General features: G+C 44.7%; 1 protein-coding gene across 1 annotated transcript in view; it reads left to right on the forward strand.

Annotated features, from left to right (window-relative positions):
* Window positions 1–7,826, forward strand: part of OC90 (otoconin 90) — a 36,249-nt gene extending 28,423 nt beyond the window's left edge. Inside the window, exons 11-13 of the mRNA XM_062189416.1 lie at window positions 1,444–1,615; window positions 4,384–4,490; window positions 7,498–7,826. Of these exons, the coding sequence (XP_062045400.1) occupies window positions 1,444–1,615; window positions 4,384–4,490; window positions 7,498–7,826 (608 nt within the window). The remainder of the gene's footprint in view (window positions 1–1,443; window positions 1,616–4,383; window positions 4,491–7,497) is intronic.
* The last annotated feature ends 10,410 nt before the right edge of the window (window positions 7,827–18,236 follow it).

An 18,236-nucleotide genomic window follows, 5' to 3' on the forward strand; every position in this document is an offset into this window, starting at 1 on the left:
ACTTGCCATGGGATCCCAAATCCCATTAAACTGGATTGTAAAAATGTCATCTGAAGTGTTAAAGTGATCATATTAAGTGTTAAAGTGAAAATATAGATAAGATTAAGTGTTAAAGTGATCATATAAATAGGCTCAAATGTCTAGTAATAATAATAGAATTATAAAATAGAGAATGTTCCAATATGGGAAGTAGTCACCACAGCAGACTCATAGGATGACAATCACTTTAAGTAACACTCTGACCTCAGAATTGGCCCTTAATGCTTCCTGGTCTGGCTGAAAAACCCATGAGAGCATTTCAGGCATGGAAAGCCAAGACTGGGGCAAAAATGTTCTACATGAAGGATCTCTGTGAGTGAGACCCCAGCAGAAAGTGGCCATCAAAGAAGGATGTACTTTTCTCTGAAGGGAGGAGAGAACTTCCACTTTGCTTATGGCCTTGTCTAAATACTAATGGAGTTTGTGGATTCAAAAGGCTTCCATAGCCTAGGCAGCTCATGTCAAGAGCCTCAGGTGATCACTGACATAATACATAAGAGTATTAATTGCTAAATTAACAACAGAAGTCACTGTGCACTAACTTCCCAGGCAGGACCTCCATCCTCAATGAATTGTATTATGAGAGTTAACTGTAAATCTTGTTCTCAGTTTGTGTATGTGTGTGTGTGCATGTGTGCAAATTGTTGAAATCTTTACTTAGTATAGAGTTGGTCTTCAGTGTATAAAGTTACTGAAAATGAATCTTAATGGAGAATGGGACTGGGAATGGGAGAAGGAGGCGGGGTGAGAGTGGGAGTGGGAGGGTGGGTATGGTGGGAAGAATCACTGTATTCCTAAAGTTTTACGTATGAAACTTGTACTCCTTAAATAAAAGGGTTTTTTGGGAAATAAAACCCTTACCAAAAGCCCTGTACCCACAAGAACACATAGGGAGGGAGAAACAGAGGAAACCTGTGAAGATCTGACCTGGTCCTCCACAGTATCCAATGCAGAGTGTGCAGCATCTGAACACTGCAGGCAGAGGAGCAAGCATTGGAGGAGGGGAGACCTAGAGAGAGACAGAGAAAGGAAACCAAGGGCTCTGAGAGTCAAACTCAGCCATGTGTGTAAAGCTGACGTGGTCTGAAAGCCCAAGAGGATAGGGCCTCTCCTCCCTACCCCCAACATGCTGGGCTCTGCTCAGTAACAATGGGGCCCAGAGAGCACCTTCCATCATGGCAAGTCCTTATCCTGTTAAAGGAGATCCAATAAGGAGTCTGTGAAGGAAGGGAAAGACTTGCTCTCTGAGCATCAGTGCATCCCAGACAATGGAATGAGCCCACCTGCAGTTTTCTCTTAAGAATGTTGTGCCAAGGCACAGGAGAGAGGGTTTCCTGGTAGGACCAGAGTTGTCCTCTTACAATCTGGAGCACTGCCCTCCTGAGAGTTCCTATTTCCCTTCAGCCTGTGACAGACTCACCTTCCTGCACCTGGAAAGTGGGCACAACACACAGGTGATGCCACAGCTGGGAGAGATGCTCTTTTGCCTGACATCCCGGTGCCCGGAGGAATTCGAATTTTATGGCTGCTATTGTGGACAAGAAGGAAGAGGCGAGCCCAAGGATGCCCTGGACAGGTAGGCCGGGTAAGGGTGGCTGGTGCTGATACTGCCTGTGTCTGTGAGAGTCAGAATCCTCCTCTACATTGGATATCACTTTGGCCTCACAAAGACCTGGAAGGAGCAGAGCCAGACACTTCAGCATGACCACAAATAGTGCCTTGATGTTCTAGGATGGTAGACTGCAAAGACTTTGGATATGGCCAAGTCTGCCTATTTTGCAAGAATCCACATGAAAAATTGGGGTCTCCACTTGGTTTGCTCTATAAGAGACCACATTAAAATTAGCCTCTCTACAACTGTTAACAGCCATTTTTCTTAAATTTTCCACTTAGAAGAATTTTCTCTAACCTCATGCATTCATTAATGTATTCACTCTTTTGTATATGCACCCAACCCATGTTTCTTTTTATTATTATTTATTTATTTGACAGAGTTATAGACAGTGAGAGAGAGAGACAGAGAGAAAGGTCTTCCTTCCATTGGTTCACTCCCCAGTGGCCACCACAGCCGGTGCTGCGCCGATCCAAAGCCAGGAGCCAGGTGCTTCTTCCTGGTCTCCCATGCGGGTGCAGGGGCCCAAGCACTTGGGCCAACCCCTACTGCCCTCCTGGACCACAGCAGAGAGCCGGACTGGAAGAGGAGCAGCTGGGACTGGAACCCGGTGCCTATATGGGATGCTGGCGTTGCAGGCGGAGGATTAACCAAGTGAGCCACAACGCTGGCCCCAACCCATGTTTCTTGATTGTTTGCTCCATGCCAGGCACTATGCTAGGCAGTGAAGATACAAATGTGATTAAACCCAAATAAAGCAGGCCAGCTGCTTGTGGTCAATAGGGCCTCCCATAATGGAGAGGATGAAGAAACATACAAAACCTTCGCCCCAGGTAACTGATGATGTTTGGGAAACATGGGAAGCTGTAAAGGACTCAGTCTAAGTTGGAAAATATTCTGAAAGTAGAGTTGAAAAAGTTTAAATGATTTACGTGGGGAATGCCTCACTCCTTGGCCCATTGAGAGGCCTACATTGGAAGGCATACATTCCGTCAGGTGGTGAAGCTGTTCGAGCAAAATCCACAACTGCAGAGAAAGTTGAAGCTAATACAAGGACACCGTAGTGGCAGGAACACAGAACGTGTCAGCTGCAGGTCAGATGCTGTCTCGATGGCTGCATGACTCCCCCACCTCCCCTCCACCTCCGCCACAGCAACTTTGCCCCTAATTCCACCCCTCCAGACTTTCAGTGAAGGACATCAGCGGCTGTGCTGCACAAGCAACCTTCAAAACTGACCTCTCACCAGAGGACTAAGGAAGTTTTTACCTATCAAAGATGTCACACTGTGGAATCATAAGCGTGTTCATAATCAGCAGCTCAACAACACGGTGTCTGCTCTTTGAGATAAAGAAAACAACTCCATGTCACGATTCCTGTGTCCCAAGCACTCAGAGAGATAAGGCCAAAGACAGGAATCCAGCCAGGGGCAGTCGCTGTACACTACTGAGCCCCAGGTGAAGGGAGTGGAGATGATTTCATCCTCTCCATTATGGGAGGCCCTATTGACCACAAGCAGCTGGCCTGGTTTATTTGGGTTTAATCACATTTATGTCCCCACTGCCTAGCATAGTTGTTTCCTGGTGACAGAACCCATCGCACAAAAACGTGAAATTTGACCAGTCAGGCAAGTAAGCTAGGAAATGGCTTCTTTCATGTCCTTAGGAAGAAACTGAAAAACTAAAAGTCACAGGAGGAAACCCTTGGCTATGCCAAGTCTACTGTACATCATGCACGATTTCTGTGATTTTCATGAGTATTGTGAACATGTACATTGTCTGAATCACTCAGTCTTTAGGTGATATATTAATTATCTACTCTCATCCAACCCTAACAAATGTACACACAAGATCACCTGCTCTTTCGTACTAACAGCCAAACGGGGCAGGCGATGAGCTTGAGCCATTGTGAGCAAGGTGGCTCTTCCAACAGCAGGCAGTGAGGACTGGAGGGTAAAGCTGACATGGGGCTGAGGACAAGGACTGTGGAGAAACTGCGAGAGTATGTGACAGCCCTGCCTGCGCTGTGCTAAGACGGAGTGAGCATTATGAAAGGGCAGGGAAGAATGGATTCAGGGAGCACTTGCAGCTCCCTGTTGGTTGCAGTCTAAGGATGTCCATCTGGCCAGAGCTGACACCGAGCTTGTGAGGCTAAATTAGGCCCCAATGGGTGAACTGCAAAAGCCAAACACTGATTCATCCCTTTGTCTCCTCTGAGGTTCTACTTGGCTAGACACAGCTCTTCATTAACACTCAGGTTAGTGACTCTCCCCTCTTAAAAGGCTGAGGGCAAAGAGGGTGTCCTTTGATGGGGATTAACTGTTTTATTCTGTAAAAGGAGGGAGTGGGGTTAGTGCTAACTCATATGAAACCTCTGGGTAAACTTAAAAAAGCTGCCTCTTCTTCAAGACTCTTTATCTCCATCTACTGGTGTAATAAATATGCAAATTGCTCTTTATCATCAACAGTCATCACAAAAATACAAGAAAATTTGTAAATAATCAGACGCATGTGGAATGAATGATACTGCCCTACATGCAGTGTTTTATGCAGTACACAACCCGAACCAGCACACAGTCCGGCTCTGGGTGCGCAGGAGTCAGTCGTATGTGCACCGACGAGGAGGCACTGTCTTCTCTTGAGGCTACAGGGAGCTTGGGAGAAGCTGGCCTCAGGCAGGGATCCTGGGTTAATGAACTGGAACTCGGGGCAGTAAGGTTTCTCCTTGGTCTTAGGTGCTGTTTGTCCCACCACTGCTGCCTGGAGCAGATGAGAAGGCTGGGCTGCCTGCCCGAGAGGCTTCCCCGCTCAGCGGTCGTGTGCGAGGATCACACCCCCAAGTGTAAGTGCTGTTCACCTGCTCGGGGATCAGTGCTTTCTCCAGCTGAGCACCTGTGAGCTCACGTGTCGGACGGCTTCCCAGGCACTTCCTCCTCTAGAACGTGACCCAGCACTCTCAGAGCTCTGGGGCGACGTTATTACACCTAGTCCGCTGCTGGGAGACCGAGTTTTGGGACACTGGGTTGTGTAAGGTCACAACGTCAGTTCAGAACAGGCTGGGAATACTATCACCGGCTCACGCTTATGGAGCACACATTATGTGCTATTTTAAGTTATTTGGACCTATGGACAGAGTTAGTCCTCACGATGATCCTTGAGGTACCACTGTCACTCTTCCCATTTCACAGGGGAGCTAGGCCCAAGATCACACAGCTAGAAATAAGTGGTAGAATTGGGATCTGTACTGTAAAACCCTATTTTCTCAGACTAGAACTGACCCTTCACTATCTCAATGGGCTTCAAAGTATGTTTTCTTTTCCTGAGAACCCTTTTCCCCATACACAGTGGGAAGGCTCTGACTGGAGCGAGAGGTGGGTGCTCAGCCCCACTTCCGCCTGTTGTCGAGCCTGGGGTCCCATTCAGAACTTCAGGCAGAGACCAATCTGAAAACTGTCATCCCAACCCCGACGCCAGGTAAGCATCCCGCCTGACTGCAAATCAGGCTTGCTTGAGGATGGCCTTGTCTGCCTCCTCTGGCTCCCCGCCCTCATCCACATCAGCAGATGTCTTTGCAGTTGAAAGGAAAGGCCTCCCCTACAAGTTCACAGGAGCCTGGAAGCTTCCTTCCCCTCCTCCTTCGTCGCCGGGAAGCCGCTGGCATAGCCTTCAGTGGGTCCTCCTCCCTGCGTTGCACCCCTTTGGCACAGTGTGCCACCATCTTGCCTTGCTCCACCATGCGTGGCTCTTGTCCCAGGAGTGGCGTGCTTCCATGTCACTCAGTCGCTCACTCACCCACTCATTCTTTCAGCTGTTCACCCAGCAAACTTTCATCAGAAGTCAAGAACATAATGGACCTACCTGATCCTTGCCTTGAATCACTGGGCAGGAAGACAGACAGGAGACCATTCTAATCTCACGTGACAAGTGCTAACAGTGCAGGTTCCTGGCGAGTGCAAGCAAAGGAGGTTTGACTGTGCAGTATGGCAGAGAAGACCAGAGAATTTGGGAGCAGTCAGAAGAGGTAGCAAGCTGAGATTAGACAAGAGGTTAACAGGTTCCTGGGTGGTCACATTGGGCATGGATGTCCCAAGCAAAGGGAAAAGAGAAAGACCATGGTGTTCGGGGAATGCCTGGTATCTCAGAACTACCGTGATTCTGCATTGCTGGCCGAGGGGCTGGTGGTGGTGCAAAGTGGAAGCTGGGGAGAGAGACAGGAGCCACAGCATTAACCCAAAGCACCTGTGTGCAAGACTGAACAGTTTACAGCTTGTCCCACAGGGGAGGAGGAGCCCCTGGTGGGTCTAGAGCATGTGAGTGACAGGGCTGGATTGTTACTGTCACATGATACAGTCAGGCCAGAAGGTCTCGCCTGCTCGGCTGGAGCACATTGTCTCCCCTCCACTATCCACTCAGGAGCTACTAGGGAGGGTGGTCACTGCACGGGAGCCTGCCCTCTACGAGCTGCGAGCAGTATCCTGCACAGGGGCCGCCAGGTGGTTAATGAGGGATGAAGGCTTCTCAGAGCCTGCTGTGTGTTGTCTTGACTCTGAGAGCAGAGCAGGACGGAGTGGATCTGGAGAACAGGGCCCGTGAGTGTCCTCATGCTGCCCTTACCTCCGCCTGTCTCCTCTCGTCCTGCTGCTTCCCAAAGCTAAAGTGCCACCAGCATGTCCGTCACTGGTGTGGAAACCAGGTTAGGAGGTTTGGAGTGTTTGTGTGGTCAATAGAGAAAAAAATCTCACTGAGGGACACTTCACAGTGGGATTAGATTTACAAATAAGTAAATATTTGTTGCATTGACAACTACAGATAATAATGATGACTGCAAAAAGCTTATCTGTGTCTAGCACCTTCCAGCCACATTATTTTCACTTGATTGACACTACCCCTACTGAATATAACTTAGGCATTAAAGAAATTGGGCAGGTTTGCCAGATATGGCAAATAAAAATACATAAAGCCCAATTAAATTTGCATTTCAGATAAACAATAAATAATTTTTAGTCTAACTCTATCCTAAGCAAACATATTTTTAGATGTATCAGGGTACTTCGAAATGTTTTTGGAAAAAATGAAATTAAAAGATTTTTAGGTGCAAAAATTTTTGAAAGCCAAATATATATTTTCCACAACATTTCTGAAGACCTCACATATGTATGGATTTCAAAATGTTTTTGCAACAAAATAAACTTTCCACTCCAGTGCCATGAACTTGCTGAAGTTTATCCAAAACTCAAATTTAACTGCTCCTCTTGTATTTTATCAGGCCGTATTAAAACAAGGTGGTCGGAGTTTACATTTGATAATTGGGGAGATGCTGGTTCAGAGAAGCAGGGAGTAGCAGTTTAGGCCCACACATATCTCCTGGACACTAACACCAGAAACACTTTCTAAGACAAAGTGAGGTGCTGGGATACGTGGCCTCTGCCTTTAAGGGTCCCCGTGCAGCCCAAGGGCCAAAGCGAAAGCTAAGCAGATAGCGTCCATTGTGGTAACCCAACCTGTGCTGACTGCAGCCTAGAGGGGATCTGAGGGAGCCCACAGGAAAGTCCCTTCGTTAAACAAGAGGCTTCGTAAAGCTTCCTGGAGGAGGGGTGCCAGGCTAGTCTTGCTGGACCAGCGTGGATTAATCCAAGGAGAAAGCTGAGCGTAGGACTTGCAGAGGGCCTTCCCAGCAAGAGAAGGGTGGACGCCTCCCCACAGACAGCGTTTCAGATGCCCAGAGCCAGCAAGGCAGAGAAGGTGGGGGTGAAGGGGAAGGGGCTCAAGGGGCAGTGTGGTGGCCGCAGCCGCCTTCCTGTGCCTCCCCACGTTGCCTCATGTCTGCTGCTCTGCTCTTGCTCTCTAAGGTGCTGGGCATAGCCTGTGCCAGAAGCTGCTGTGTGCCTGTGACCAGGTGGCTGCGGAGTGCATGGCCTCTGCGTCTTTTAACCAAAGCCTCAAGTCACCAGGCAGGCAAGAATGCCAGGGCCTGCGGGTGTCCTGTGAAGATGGCATGCAAGGAGGGCCCGCGGCCTCTTCCCTAGGCTCCAGCTCCGAGGAGAACAGCGAGGAGGCCACGTCCCACAAGGAGGGTCAGAGAAGAACCAGAAGGTTTCTGGGCAAGTCGCTTGGTTCCCTGGGGACCAGGCCACTCCATGGAAGAGAGATTCCAGAGCATGACAAGCACACCCTGTAGGTCCACTCCTTCACTTCCTTACCCCCTGTTGGCTCTCAGCCTCTCTGGCCTGTTGCAGATTTAGCAAAGGCTCAGAGGGAACTGAGGCATTGAGAACCTTGCCCACGTGCATTGTGATGTTTGCCAACTCACATGTGCATGTGCAATGGGCAAAGGCAGACACGGGCACTTTATACTCACTGTAGTGCACAATAAATCCTCCAATCAACACGTCTGTTTTGCTTTTAAGAAATCTTTACTTATAGATGCTGGCACATGAGACGTCTGTAAAGGTGAGACAGATCCAATGCAGGGCAAAGCACTCTGAGCTCCATGTCTGAAAGCTACTTGTTGTTAAAAAAAAATAAGAGTGTATTTCATCAGCTTATGGCATCACTGACAAGTTGCTAGTAATCCCCCAATGATGTATGCTAAGGACTGAGATGATGGCTCTTCTAGTATCTGCCCTCAAAAATATTCTTGCCACCTTTGTCATTGAGTGGCCATGTGCCATGGCAAGTACCACGAGGAGTCACTGTGTCCTAGACATGATTTTTTAAAAAATATTTATTTTTATTTGAAAGTCAGAGCTACACAGAAAGAGGAGAGGCAAAGAGAAAGAAAGGTCTTCCATCCGATGGTTCACTCACCAACTGGCTGCATCAGCCAGAGCTGTGCCGATCCGAAGCCAGGAGCTTCTTCTGGGTCTCCCATGCAGGTGCAGGGGCCCAAGGACTTGGGCCATCTTCCACTGCTTTCCCAGGCCATAGCAGAGAGCTGGATCAGAAGTGGAGCAGCCGAGACTAGAACCAGTGCCTAGATGGGATGCTGGCACTTCAGGCCAGGGTGTTAACCCGCTGCACCACAGCATTGGCCCCAGACTTGATTTTTTAAAACTTGGTTTGATTCCAGTGGCTGGAAATTGAGGATCCAAATGCCCACTGTGACACAGGTAGTTTAACATCACAGTGATTGTAGAAACCTGAAATTCCATCCACAAACCCATTCAATACTGAGACTTAACTGCAAGCCAGGCAAAAAGCAACGTGCTGTTAGAAGCTCTCTGCATGTCCAAAGAGAACACACATTTTCTGGTTCACATCACCTCTTACATTCCCAAGTCCCACAGATACAACACCAAGTTTCTGCTTGCTCCCCAGTCACACAGGAAAGCAGAGATTCTAAAGGTTCAGTATTTGCTTTTTCATGCCATGAAAATACTCTGAAGCTGGCAACACTGTAAGAAATTAAAATCTTGGTGCCAAACCAAGAGTTAATATCTTTCCCAACCTTCAAGAGAAACTGTGCAATGAGCATCTTTGGATGAATCCAACACTTTGGAATCTTTCAACAATGTGAACTTACCAATGACCTAAATTTGGGTTCTCTCAGCCAAGGGCCCTTAGACAAGGATGTGGGGGCAAGTAGTTTATCTGGGAGATGAAGAAAAACAGAGACAGCACCATGAGGAGGGTGAAGAAATAAGCAAGGAGAGGCACCCGTGAAGGCTGTGTTGTTGTCAATTACCTCTGTGGGCAGCTGGAACACATACTACCAGAGGACTTTGGGAGGCAGGGCAGGATACACACTGCAGAGCCATCTCATCCGACAGAAGAGGAAGCAGAAAGTGCACGTGCGCACGCACACACACACACACAGGAGGGAGAGAGATGAACTTCTGGCAGTTAATACTCCTGGGCAGAATGCCATTTCCTTCTTCCCTACTGCACAGTGCGGGTAATGTAGGCGGGCTCCAGGGGCCAGAGACTTCAGGCAAGGATATCCAAGGGCTAACAGTAGGCAGCCAACCAGTGGGCACTGAAATGATGAGGGTGGAGGCATGCCCTTGATGGCATGAGCTGCAGCTAACAGACTGCTTCCTTTCTGGATCCTCCTTCCTTCCTTTAACCCAGTGGAGATTTACTAAGTGTCCACGCCCAGGGGCAGTCACTGAGTGAGGCCAGCCACATTACGATGAGCATCTGCCTTGTCCACATCATTACCTGATGCAGCCGAATGCTGTTGGAGATAAAAATGCAATGGGGCTGACCCATTGCACTTCAGGCTCATGACTACAAAACCTCAAATGGCTGTTCAGCCTCTGCTTAATTAGTCGATTCTCCTGCTCTCCGAAACAACTATTTGGTCCTTTCTTTTCTCTTCAATCTTCCCATATCCCACCTCCCACTCTCAGTTGATGTCAAGAACTTTGAAGGACTTGATATTTTACCTTAATTGCAATTTAACAAGTTAGTCTGCATTGCAAGGATGCTGGCAGAAGACAGGATGCTGCTTGGATCAGAGACCAAAGACTTTATTTACCTGGACAAGTGAAAACATTGCATTGTTTTATTGCACTCTGAGATAATGAAAGAGGGACAGGGAATGCTCACACACACAGTGGTTTTCATTACATAGGAGAAACCTGATTTTAGGGAACCCAGATCTGTTACGCCTACCTGACTTTGACCCTGGAAGGAACTATTATCATTACTACACTGGACAGTAAGTATTTCTGCCCAAGGCTCTAAATGGAGATGCTATCTCTGTCTTCCAAATTTTCTTGCTATACTTCATCCTGGAAAAGTTAGTGCAGAATAAAGGCAACACCTTGGCTCCTGAGACATGCAGAAGTGCAAGACGAAGCAGGAATTGTTCAGCAACAATGACTTCCCTTAATCATCTGCCGAGGAAACTGAGCGCTCTCATCTTCCTGCCACCAAAGCTACATTCCATCTGATAGTCTTCCTGATCTTCTGGTTACAATTAAAATGCTCTTTCTCCTCACTGAAGGCCAACTTCCCATCTGTGCTGGGCATAATGCCTTCATCTTCTTCAGGATCCAATTCCTGCCAGTATCTCCCCTTTGTTCTCTATCGATTTCTCTCTCTTGCATTCTGTATCATACTAATCAGCATGCAAACATGACCTTAAGTCTTCCGTCTTTAACAGCTCTATTTTCTGGTTTATGGTCCCATTTCCCCATTACTCCTCCAAAAAAACTTCTCAAGGAATTGTGTACATCTCACATTTTTGTCAATCTGGCAAACACCATCACTCAACAGAAATTGCTGCTGTCAAGGTCTCAAATGACCTCCTTGTTGCTAAAACGTTGGACACTTCTCTGTTCTTATCTCCATCATCATCCCACAACTGACTATTGTTCCCTCCACCTTACCCTCATATCTGCAAAATGACTAAACGCGCTACTGGTTTTCATTGCACCTTTCTGGTTGCTCTTCCTCATTCTTTGCTTACTCCTTCTTCTTTTGCAACCCTCTAAATATTTCTACCTCAGGGCTCTGCATTAGCTCTCATTCAAGAAAACTTTGCACCAGAATTTGTTTAAAATGGCAAGACAGGTTTTGTTCAATGCTACTGCACCAGTGCAGAAACCTCAGTGCAACCTGAGCTCAAACTCTGCTAAATGAAATGTGTAAGTACAGAATACACTATCTTTTATTATCATCTCCATGCTGTACATTTGAGCGCATCTTGCATACCTGAAATGATGTATTCTTTGATAAATATCACCCCATTCCCCCTTCCCTCCAGCCCCTGGCAATTACCATTCTACTCTGTGCTTCTATGAGTCTATTGGAGAATTCACATGTGAGCTCATGCAGTGTTTCTAAGTTTGGCTTATTTCATTCAACATGTCTTCCAGTTCCAATCATGTCACAAATGGCAGCATTTCTCTCTCTTTAAACCTGAATAATATTCAATTAATAATATTAATAATATTCAATTAACTGTTTATCTGTTGAATAATACATTTAATATTAATATTCAATTAATATGATAATATTCAATTAATACATTAATATTAATACTCAGTTAATATTAATAATATTCAACTGTTTATCTGTTGAATAATACATTTCACTCTCTTGACTATTACAAATAATGTTCCAATAAACATGGGAGTGCAGACACCTCTTTGAGATCCTGTTTTCAGTTCTTTGGATGTCTACTCAAAAGTGGAAATGCTGCTCATCTTATTTTTGATTTTTTGAGGAATCACTATACTCTTTTCCATAATGGTTGCAATAATTTGCATTCCCACCAACAGTGTACACAGGTCCCCTTTTCCACATCCTCACCAACACTTGTCTTTTGTGCTGTTGATAACAGTAGTCCTGACAGATGCGAGATACTTCTTTGTGGTTATAATTTGCATTTCCTCAATGACTAGAGATGTTGATGTGCAGCTTTTCATCTTCTTGCTAGCCACCTCAATTACTTCTTTTTCGAAGTGTCTACTTAAGTCATTCGCCAATTGTCTAATTGGTTCTCTTTAAAAAAAAAAACTATTTGAATGGCAGAGTTAGAGAGGAGGAGGGGGGTGGTTGGGGAGAATTGTCCATCCACTGGTTTACTCCCCAAATGGCCACAACAGCCAGGGCTGGTCTAGGCCAAAGCCTGGAGGCAGAGCTTCTTCCAGGTCTCCCACATAGATGCAGGGGCCCAAGCACTTGTGCCACCTTCCACTTCTTTCCCAGGCCATCAGTAGGGAGCTGGATCAGAGAAGTGGAGCAGTCAGGTCTCGAACTGGTGCCCATACGGGATGCCAGCATCGCAGGCAGAGGCTAAACCTGCTGTGCCAAAATGCAGGCCCCTCAGTTCTCTTTTATATTGAGTTGTATCAGTTCCTTATTTTGGTATTAACTCCTTATTGGACAAATGACTTGCAAATATTTTCGCCCATTCTGTAGGTGGGTTTTTTACTCTTTTCTTTTGCTGTGTAGAACTTGGGTTTGTTGTAGTTCCATTTGATTACTTTTGCTTTTTTCTGCTAGTGATTTTGGGGTCATATACAAAAAATTAATTCCAAAACCAATGTCAAGAAGTTTTCCCCTATTTTCTTCTGGAAGTTTCACACTGGCAAGTTGCTAAATGTTCTAAGAAAAGTGAGAACAGAGCCTATGTTCAAGTTTTGCCTGCAACAAAGAATACATTATTTTGGCAGCACTGGTCTTTCTTAGCAGGAACTTAAAGGTGCAGGGGTCACCATCCTAACGCTGTGCCCTCGAGTTGTTGAAGCTGTGCTTGTCCAAGTCCCTTAGGGAGTGGAAGAAACACTTGAGAGTTGCATTTCTCACAGGGCAAGGATGAAGCCTAGGCATGAGGCTCTGAGGAGCCTCACTCCAGTTTGGCCAAGGACAGAGTCATTGAGACACTGTCTTCCCTCTTCCTACAAAGTACTGATGTCTGCCTTACTGAGACTGCAAACTCATTTCTCTAAATAATATCTTAAATGTTCATTTGATTGTCTTCAGGCACCCGAAAGTTAACTTAGCCAAAAACAAAACCAAACAAACAAAAAGCCCACCCTTGAATTTCAGCTTTATGCATCCCCAAAACATGCTGTTTCTCCACTCTTCCTGCCTTAGTGAATGACATAGCCAATTACCAAACACGGTTTAGCCCACAACCTAGGAAGCAGCATTAAGTTTTCCTTACAACTTTCCTAAAACAATCAATCAATAATCTCTCTGGGCCCTACCTCCCTTGGTCTCTTTCACCAGCAACGTCCAGCTACTCTGGTGCTAAGCATAGAGTTGGCCCACAGTCCTGTGCTGTCCTGCCAGGGACAGCAGCATTTAGACCAAATGGTCTTCATTAGTCTTTCAAAGGGATGCCAGGTGGTCGTGTAGCTTGGAATAAAGTGGTAGTTTGAGTACTATCTTGTTTCTTGTTAATGTCTTCTCAGGAAACATGCTCTGGTTAGGTAACAGCAGAATGGCAGGATTCGGGCATTCTGAATGTTGGTAATAAACATAATAATAAAAAGTCTAATAAAAAGCCCTGAGTTTAATAAAAAACTTTAAGATTTATTTATTTGATAGAGTTACATAGAGAAGGAGAGGCAGAGAGAGAGAAGTTCTTCATCCACTGGTTCACTCCCCAGATGGCCACAACGGCTGGAGCTGTGTCAATCTGAAGCCAGGAGCCAGGAGCTTCTTCCAGGTCTCCCACGTGGATGGGTGCAGGAGCCCAAGGACCTGGGCCATCCTCCACTGCCCTCCCAGGCCATAGCAGAGAGCTGGATTGGAAGTGGAGTGGCCAGGACTCAAACAGGCATCCACATGAGATGCCAGCACTGCAGGCGGTGGCTTTAGCCAATACGCCACAGTGCTGGCCCCAGAGTTTAATAAAATTAAAAAATCTATATGTATTTTGCAAGACAGAGAGACATGAAGACACACACACACACACACACAGAGAGAGAGAGAGAGAGAGAGAGAGAGAGAGAGAGAGATCTTCCATCCAAATGTCTGCAACAGCCAAGGCTGAGCCAAGAAAAAGCCAGGATCCAAGAACTCCATCTGGGTCTCCCTTGTGGGTGGGTGGCGTTAGATGATGGAAAACCCACATGTGGGCAAGCAAGTTGGTGTTTTATTTTCAGCAGTGCTTCCTATATCTCATCAAGATCAGCCCAGAAGCAAAACTAAAAATTAACCAGAAAGAAGAGTTAGGGAGGAAACTCGATGCAAATTACAGGGACACTGTGACCCATGAGGAGAGTGTGGACACGCACAACTCAGGACTTTGGAGAGTGAGGTGAGACCAGACTGCAGAAGCCCAAGAAACTGGTGATAAAGCTGAGGGAAGAGTGTGGCGTGAGCTCGACCTGGAGCCCTGTGGGGGACAGTGTACCTGCTAACCTAGAGGAAAAAAGGGGTCACATTTCTCTCTCCCAAACCACCTGGTATCAGCATCCTGTAACTAGCCAAGAGGGTAGGTACCATTTTGTACATTCGTTAATAGCTGTACCAGCTGGTTTCCACGCTCCCAGCAACCAGCCGAGATGAGATGTCTGAGTCTGGCTGGGAGAAGTGACGGGGGCTGGGGCAAGTAAAGGTACTAGCTTTGTGTGCTGGGACAGTGAAGACACTGTGGCTGTGTGGCAGAGTGCAGGGCGTGGCTTTTAGTGGCTCAACATGCTCTGGGCTCCAATTCCCTGCTGTGGGTCATTACTGCATGATCCAGGCTCACACTGAGGACTGCATGGATCCTCTGTGTGGTACCTGTGGCGACGTGGATGAATATTGTACCCACTGGGGCTAGGGCCCAGGCACTGGTTTCCTTTGAGGAGAGAAGGTGACCATGAGAATACGACAACAAAACAGAACAAACATCCCCTCTGATTAAAAAAAAAGATAGAGGGAAACTTATCACACCCAACTGGGTGTCACCTGGGATGCTCCCCTCACCCTGGTGCACTGAACACAGCTCCCTGACCACACCCAGCACATGCCTCAGGGTAGTCACTGAAAGAGCAGACTCTACTAAGCCAGAGAGGCACAGTTCAAAGATAAAAGCCATCACAGGGAAAAACTACAATACCAAGTACCTCCAAAAATGCCTAATAATAAACACAGCAAATTCAAGATACAAGCCTAAGGAAGACAACAAGATGCCCCCAAAAGAACATAACACATCAATACTAGAATGTGAAGATCAAGAGACTGAAGAAATGCCAAAAATGGAATTCAAAAAATTGATCATAGGATTACTTACAGGTAATCAGATTCAAATAGATAAACTAAAGAAATCCATACATGACACGAATAAAAATTGTTCTCATGAAATTGAGATTTTTAAAGAGAAATCAAAATGAAATATTAGAAATGAAGAATTCAATGTAACAAAAAATGCAGTGGAAGGCCTTAACACCAAACTCAAAAAGGTAGAATAAAGAATATCCAGGTTAGAAGACAAATCGCTGGAAATTTTACAATTAGACTGCAAAAACAAACAAAACAAACAAACAAACAAACAAAAAAACCAAAAAAACCAAGGAATTAGAAAACTAAAAAACACTAACAGAGATTTATGGGATACTATCAAACAAACCAAGATATGGGTTTTGCGAATTCTTGAAAGCATGGAGATAATAGATTAGAAGACTTTTTTAGTGAAATAATTATAGAAAATTTAAAAGTGATGGAGAAGGGCAGTATGTACTGATTAAGGGATCAATTCAACAGAAACATGTGACTATTATAAATGTATATGCATACACCTAATTCCAGGGCACCTAGCTATTTAAAATAAATGTTAATAGATCTAAATGGCGACATAGACTCCAATACAATAGTAATGGGGAACTTCAATACTCCATTTTCAGCAATGGACAGATCAACCAGACAGAAAATCAGCAAGGAAAAAAACAGAGTTAATCTACACTATAGACCAAATAGACCTAATGGAGATCTACAGAACTTTCTATTCTACAATTGCAGAATACACATTCTTCTCACCAGTACATGAAACTTTCTCTAGGATAGAATACATGCTAGGCCACAAAGCAAGTCTCAGCGAATTAAAAAATTAGTATCATACCATGCATCTTCTCTGATCACAATGGAATGAGGAATCTCTAGAAAACATGGAGATTGAACAACAAGCTACTGAATGAACAGTGGGTCACTGAAGAAATCAAAAAGTTCTGGAAACAAATTAAGATGACAATACAACATATCAAAACTTAGGGGACACAGAAAAAGCAGTGATAAAAGGAAAGACTATAACAGTTGGTGCCTACACCAAGAAAATGGAAAGGCATCAAATAAATGAGCTATCAATGCACCTGAAGGACCTAGAAAATCAACAGCAAACCAAACCCAAGACTAGTATAAAAATAATTAAAATTAGATAATAAACAAAACAGAAACCAAAAAAATACAAAAGATTAGCAAAACGAACAGCTGGTTTTTTGAAGAAGTAAAATTGACACACCATCATTCTAACTAAACAAACAAAAAACAGAAAGAACCAAATCAATAAGAGATGAGAAAGGAAATGTAACAACAGACACCACAGAAATAAAAAGAATCATCAGATATTACTACAAAGAGCTGGATGCCAACAAATTGGGTAACTGAGAAGAAATTAAGATTCCTAGACACATACAACCTACCTAAATTGAGCCATGAAGACATAGAATATCTAAACAGACCAATAACCAAGCCAGATAGAATCATTAATAAAGACCCTCCCAACAACAAAAAAAGGCCCAGGACCGGATGGCTTTGCTGCTGAATTCTGCCATACATTTAAAGAACTAACTTCCAATATTTTCAAGCTATTAAAAAAAGCTGAGAGAGAGGGAATCCTCCCAAACTCCTCCTATGAAGCCAGCATCACCTTTATTCTTACACCAGCAAAAGATACAACATAGAAAGAAAATTACAGAACAATTTCCCTGATGAACACAGATGCAAAAAGATCCTTAACAAAATACCAGCCAATCGAATCCAACAACACATCAAAAAGATCATCCACCCAGACCAAGTGGGATTTATCCCTGGTATGCAGGGATGGTTCAACATTGGCAAACAACCAATGTGAAACATCACATTAACAAACTGAAGAACAAAAACCATAATTATCTCAACAGATACACAGAAAGCATTAGATAAAACACAACACCCATTTATCATGAAACTTTAAGAAATTTGGGTATGCAAGGAACATTCCTCAAAACAATCAATGGAATTTAAGACAAACCTACTTCCAATGTCCTAATGAATTGGGAAAAGTTGGAAGCATTATCACTGAGATCTGGAAAAAGACAAGGATGCCCACTCATGTTTTTTTTTAAACTTTTATTTAACAAATATAAATTTCCAAAGTACAGCTTATGGATTACAGTGGCTTTTCCCCCCCATAACTTCCCTCCCACCAGCAACCCTCCCATCTCCCGCTCCCTCTCCCATTCCATTCTTCACCAATATTCATTTTCAATTATCTTTATATACAGAAGATCAATTTAGTATATATTAAGTAAAGATTTCAACAGTTTGTACCCACACAGAAACACAAAGTGTAAAGTACTGTTTGAGTACTAGTAATAGCATTAATTCGCATTGTACAACACATTAAGGACAGAGATCCTACATAAGGAGTATGAGCACAGTGACTCCTGTAGTTGACTTAACAAATTGACACTCTTATTTATGGCATCAGTAATCCCCCTAGGCTCTTGTCATGAGTTGCTAAGGCTATGGAAGCCTTTTGAGTTCGCTGACTCTGATCTTATTTAGACAAGGTCATAGTCAAAGTGGACGTACTCTCCTTCCTTCAGAGAAAGGTACCTCCTTCTTTGATGGCCCATTCTTTCAACTGGGATCTCACTCGCAGAGATCTTTCATTTAGGTCTTTTTATTTTTATTTTTTTTCCAGAGTGTCTTGGCTTTCCATGCCTGAAATACTCCCATGGGCTTTTTTAACTGGATCTGAATGCCTTAAGGGCTGATTCTGAGGCCAGAGTGCTGTTTAGGACATCTGCCATTCTATGAGTCTGCTGTGTATCCCGCTTCCCATGTTGGATCGTTCTCTCCTTTTTAATTCTATCAGTTAGTATTAGCAGACACTAGTCTTGTTTATGTGATCCCTTTGACTCTTAATCCTATCATTATGATC

This window comes from Lepus europaeus, chromosome 4, assembly GCF_033115175.1.
Source record: "Lepus europaeus isolate LE1 chromosome 4, mLepTim1.pri, whole genome shotgun sequence".
NCBI classification, from domain to species: Eukaryota; Metazoa; Chordata; class Mammalia; order Lagomorpha; family Leporidae; genus Lepus; species Lepus europaeus.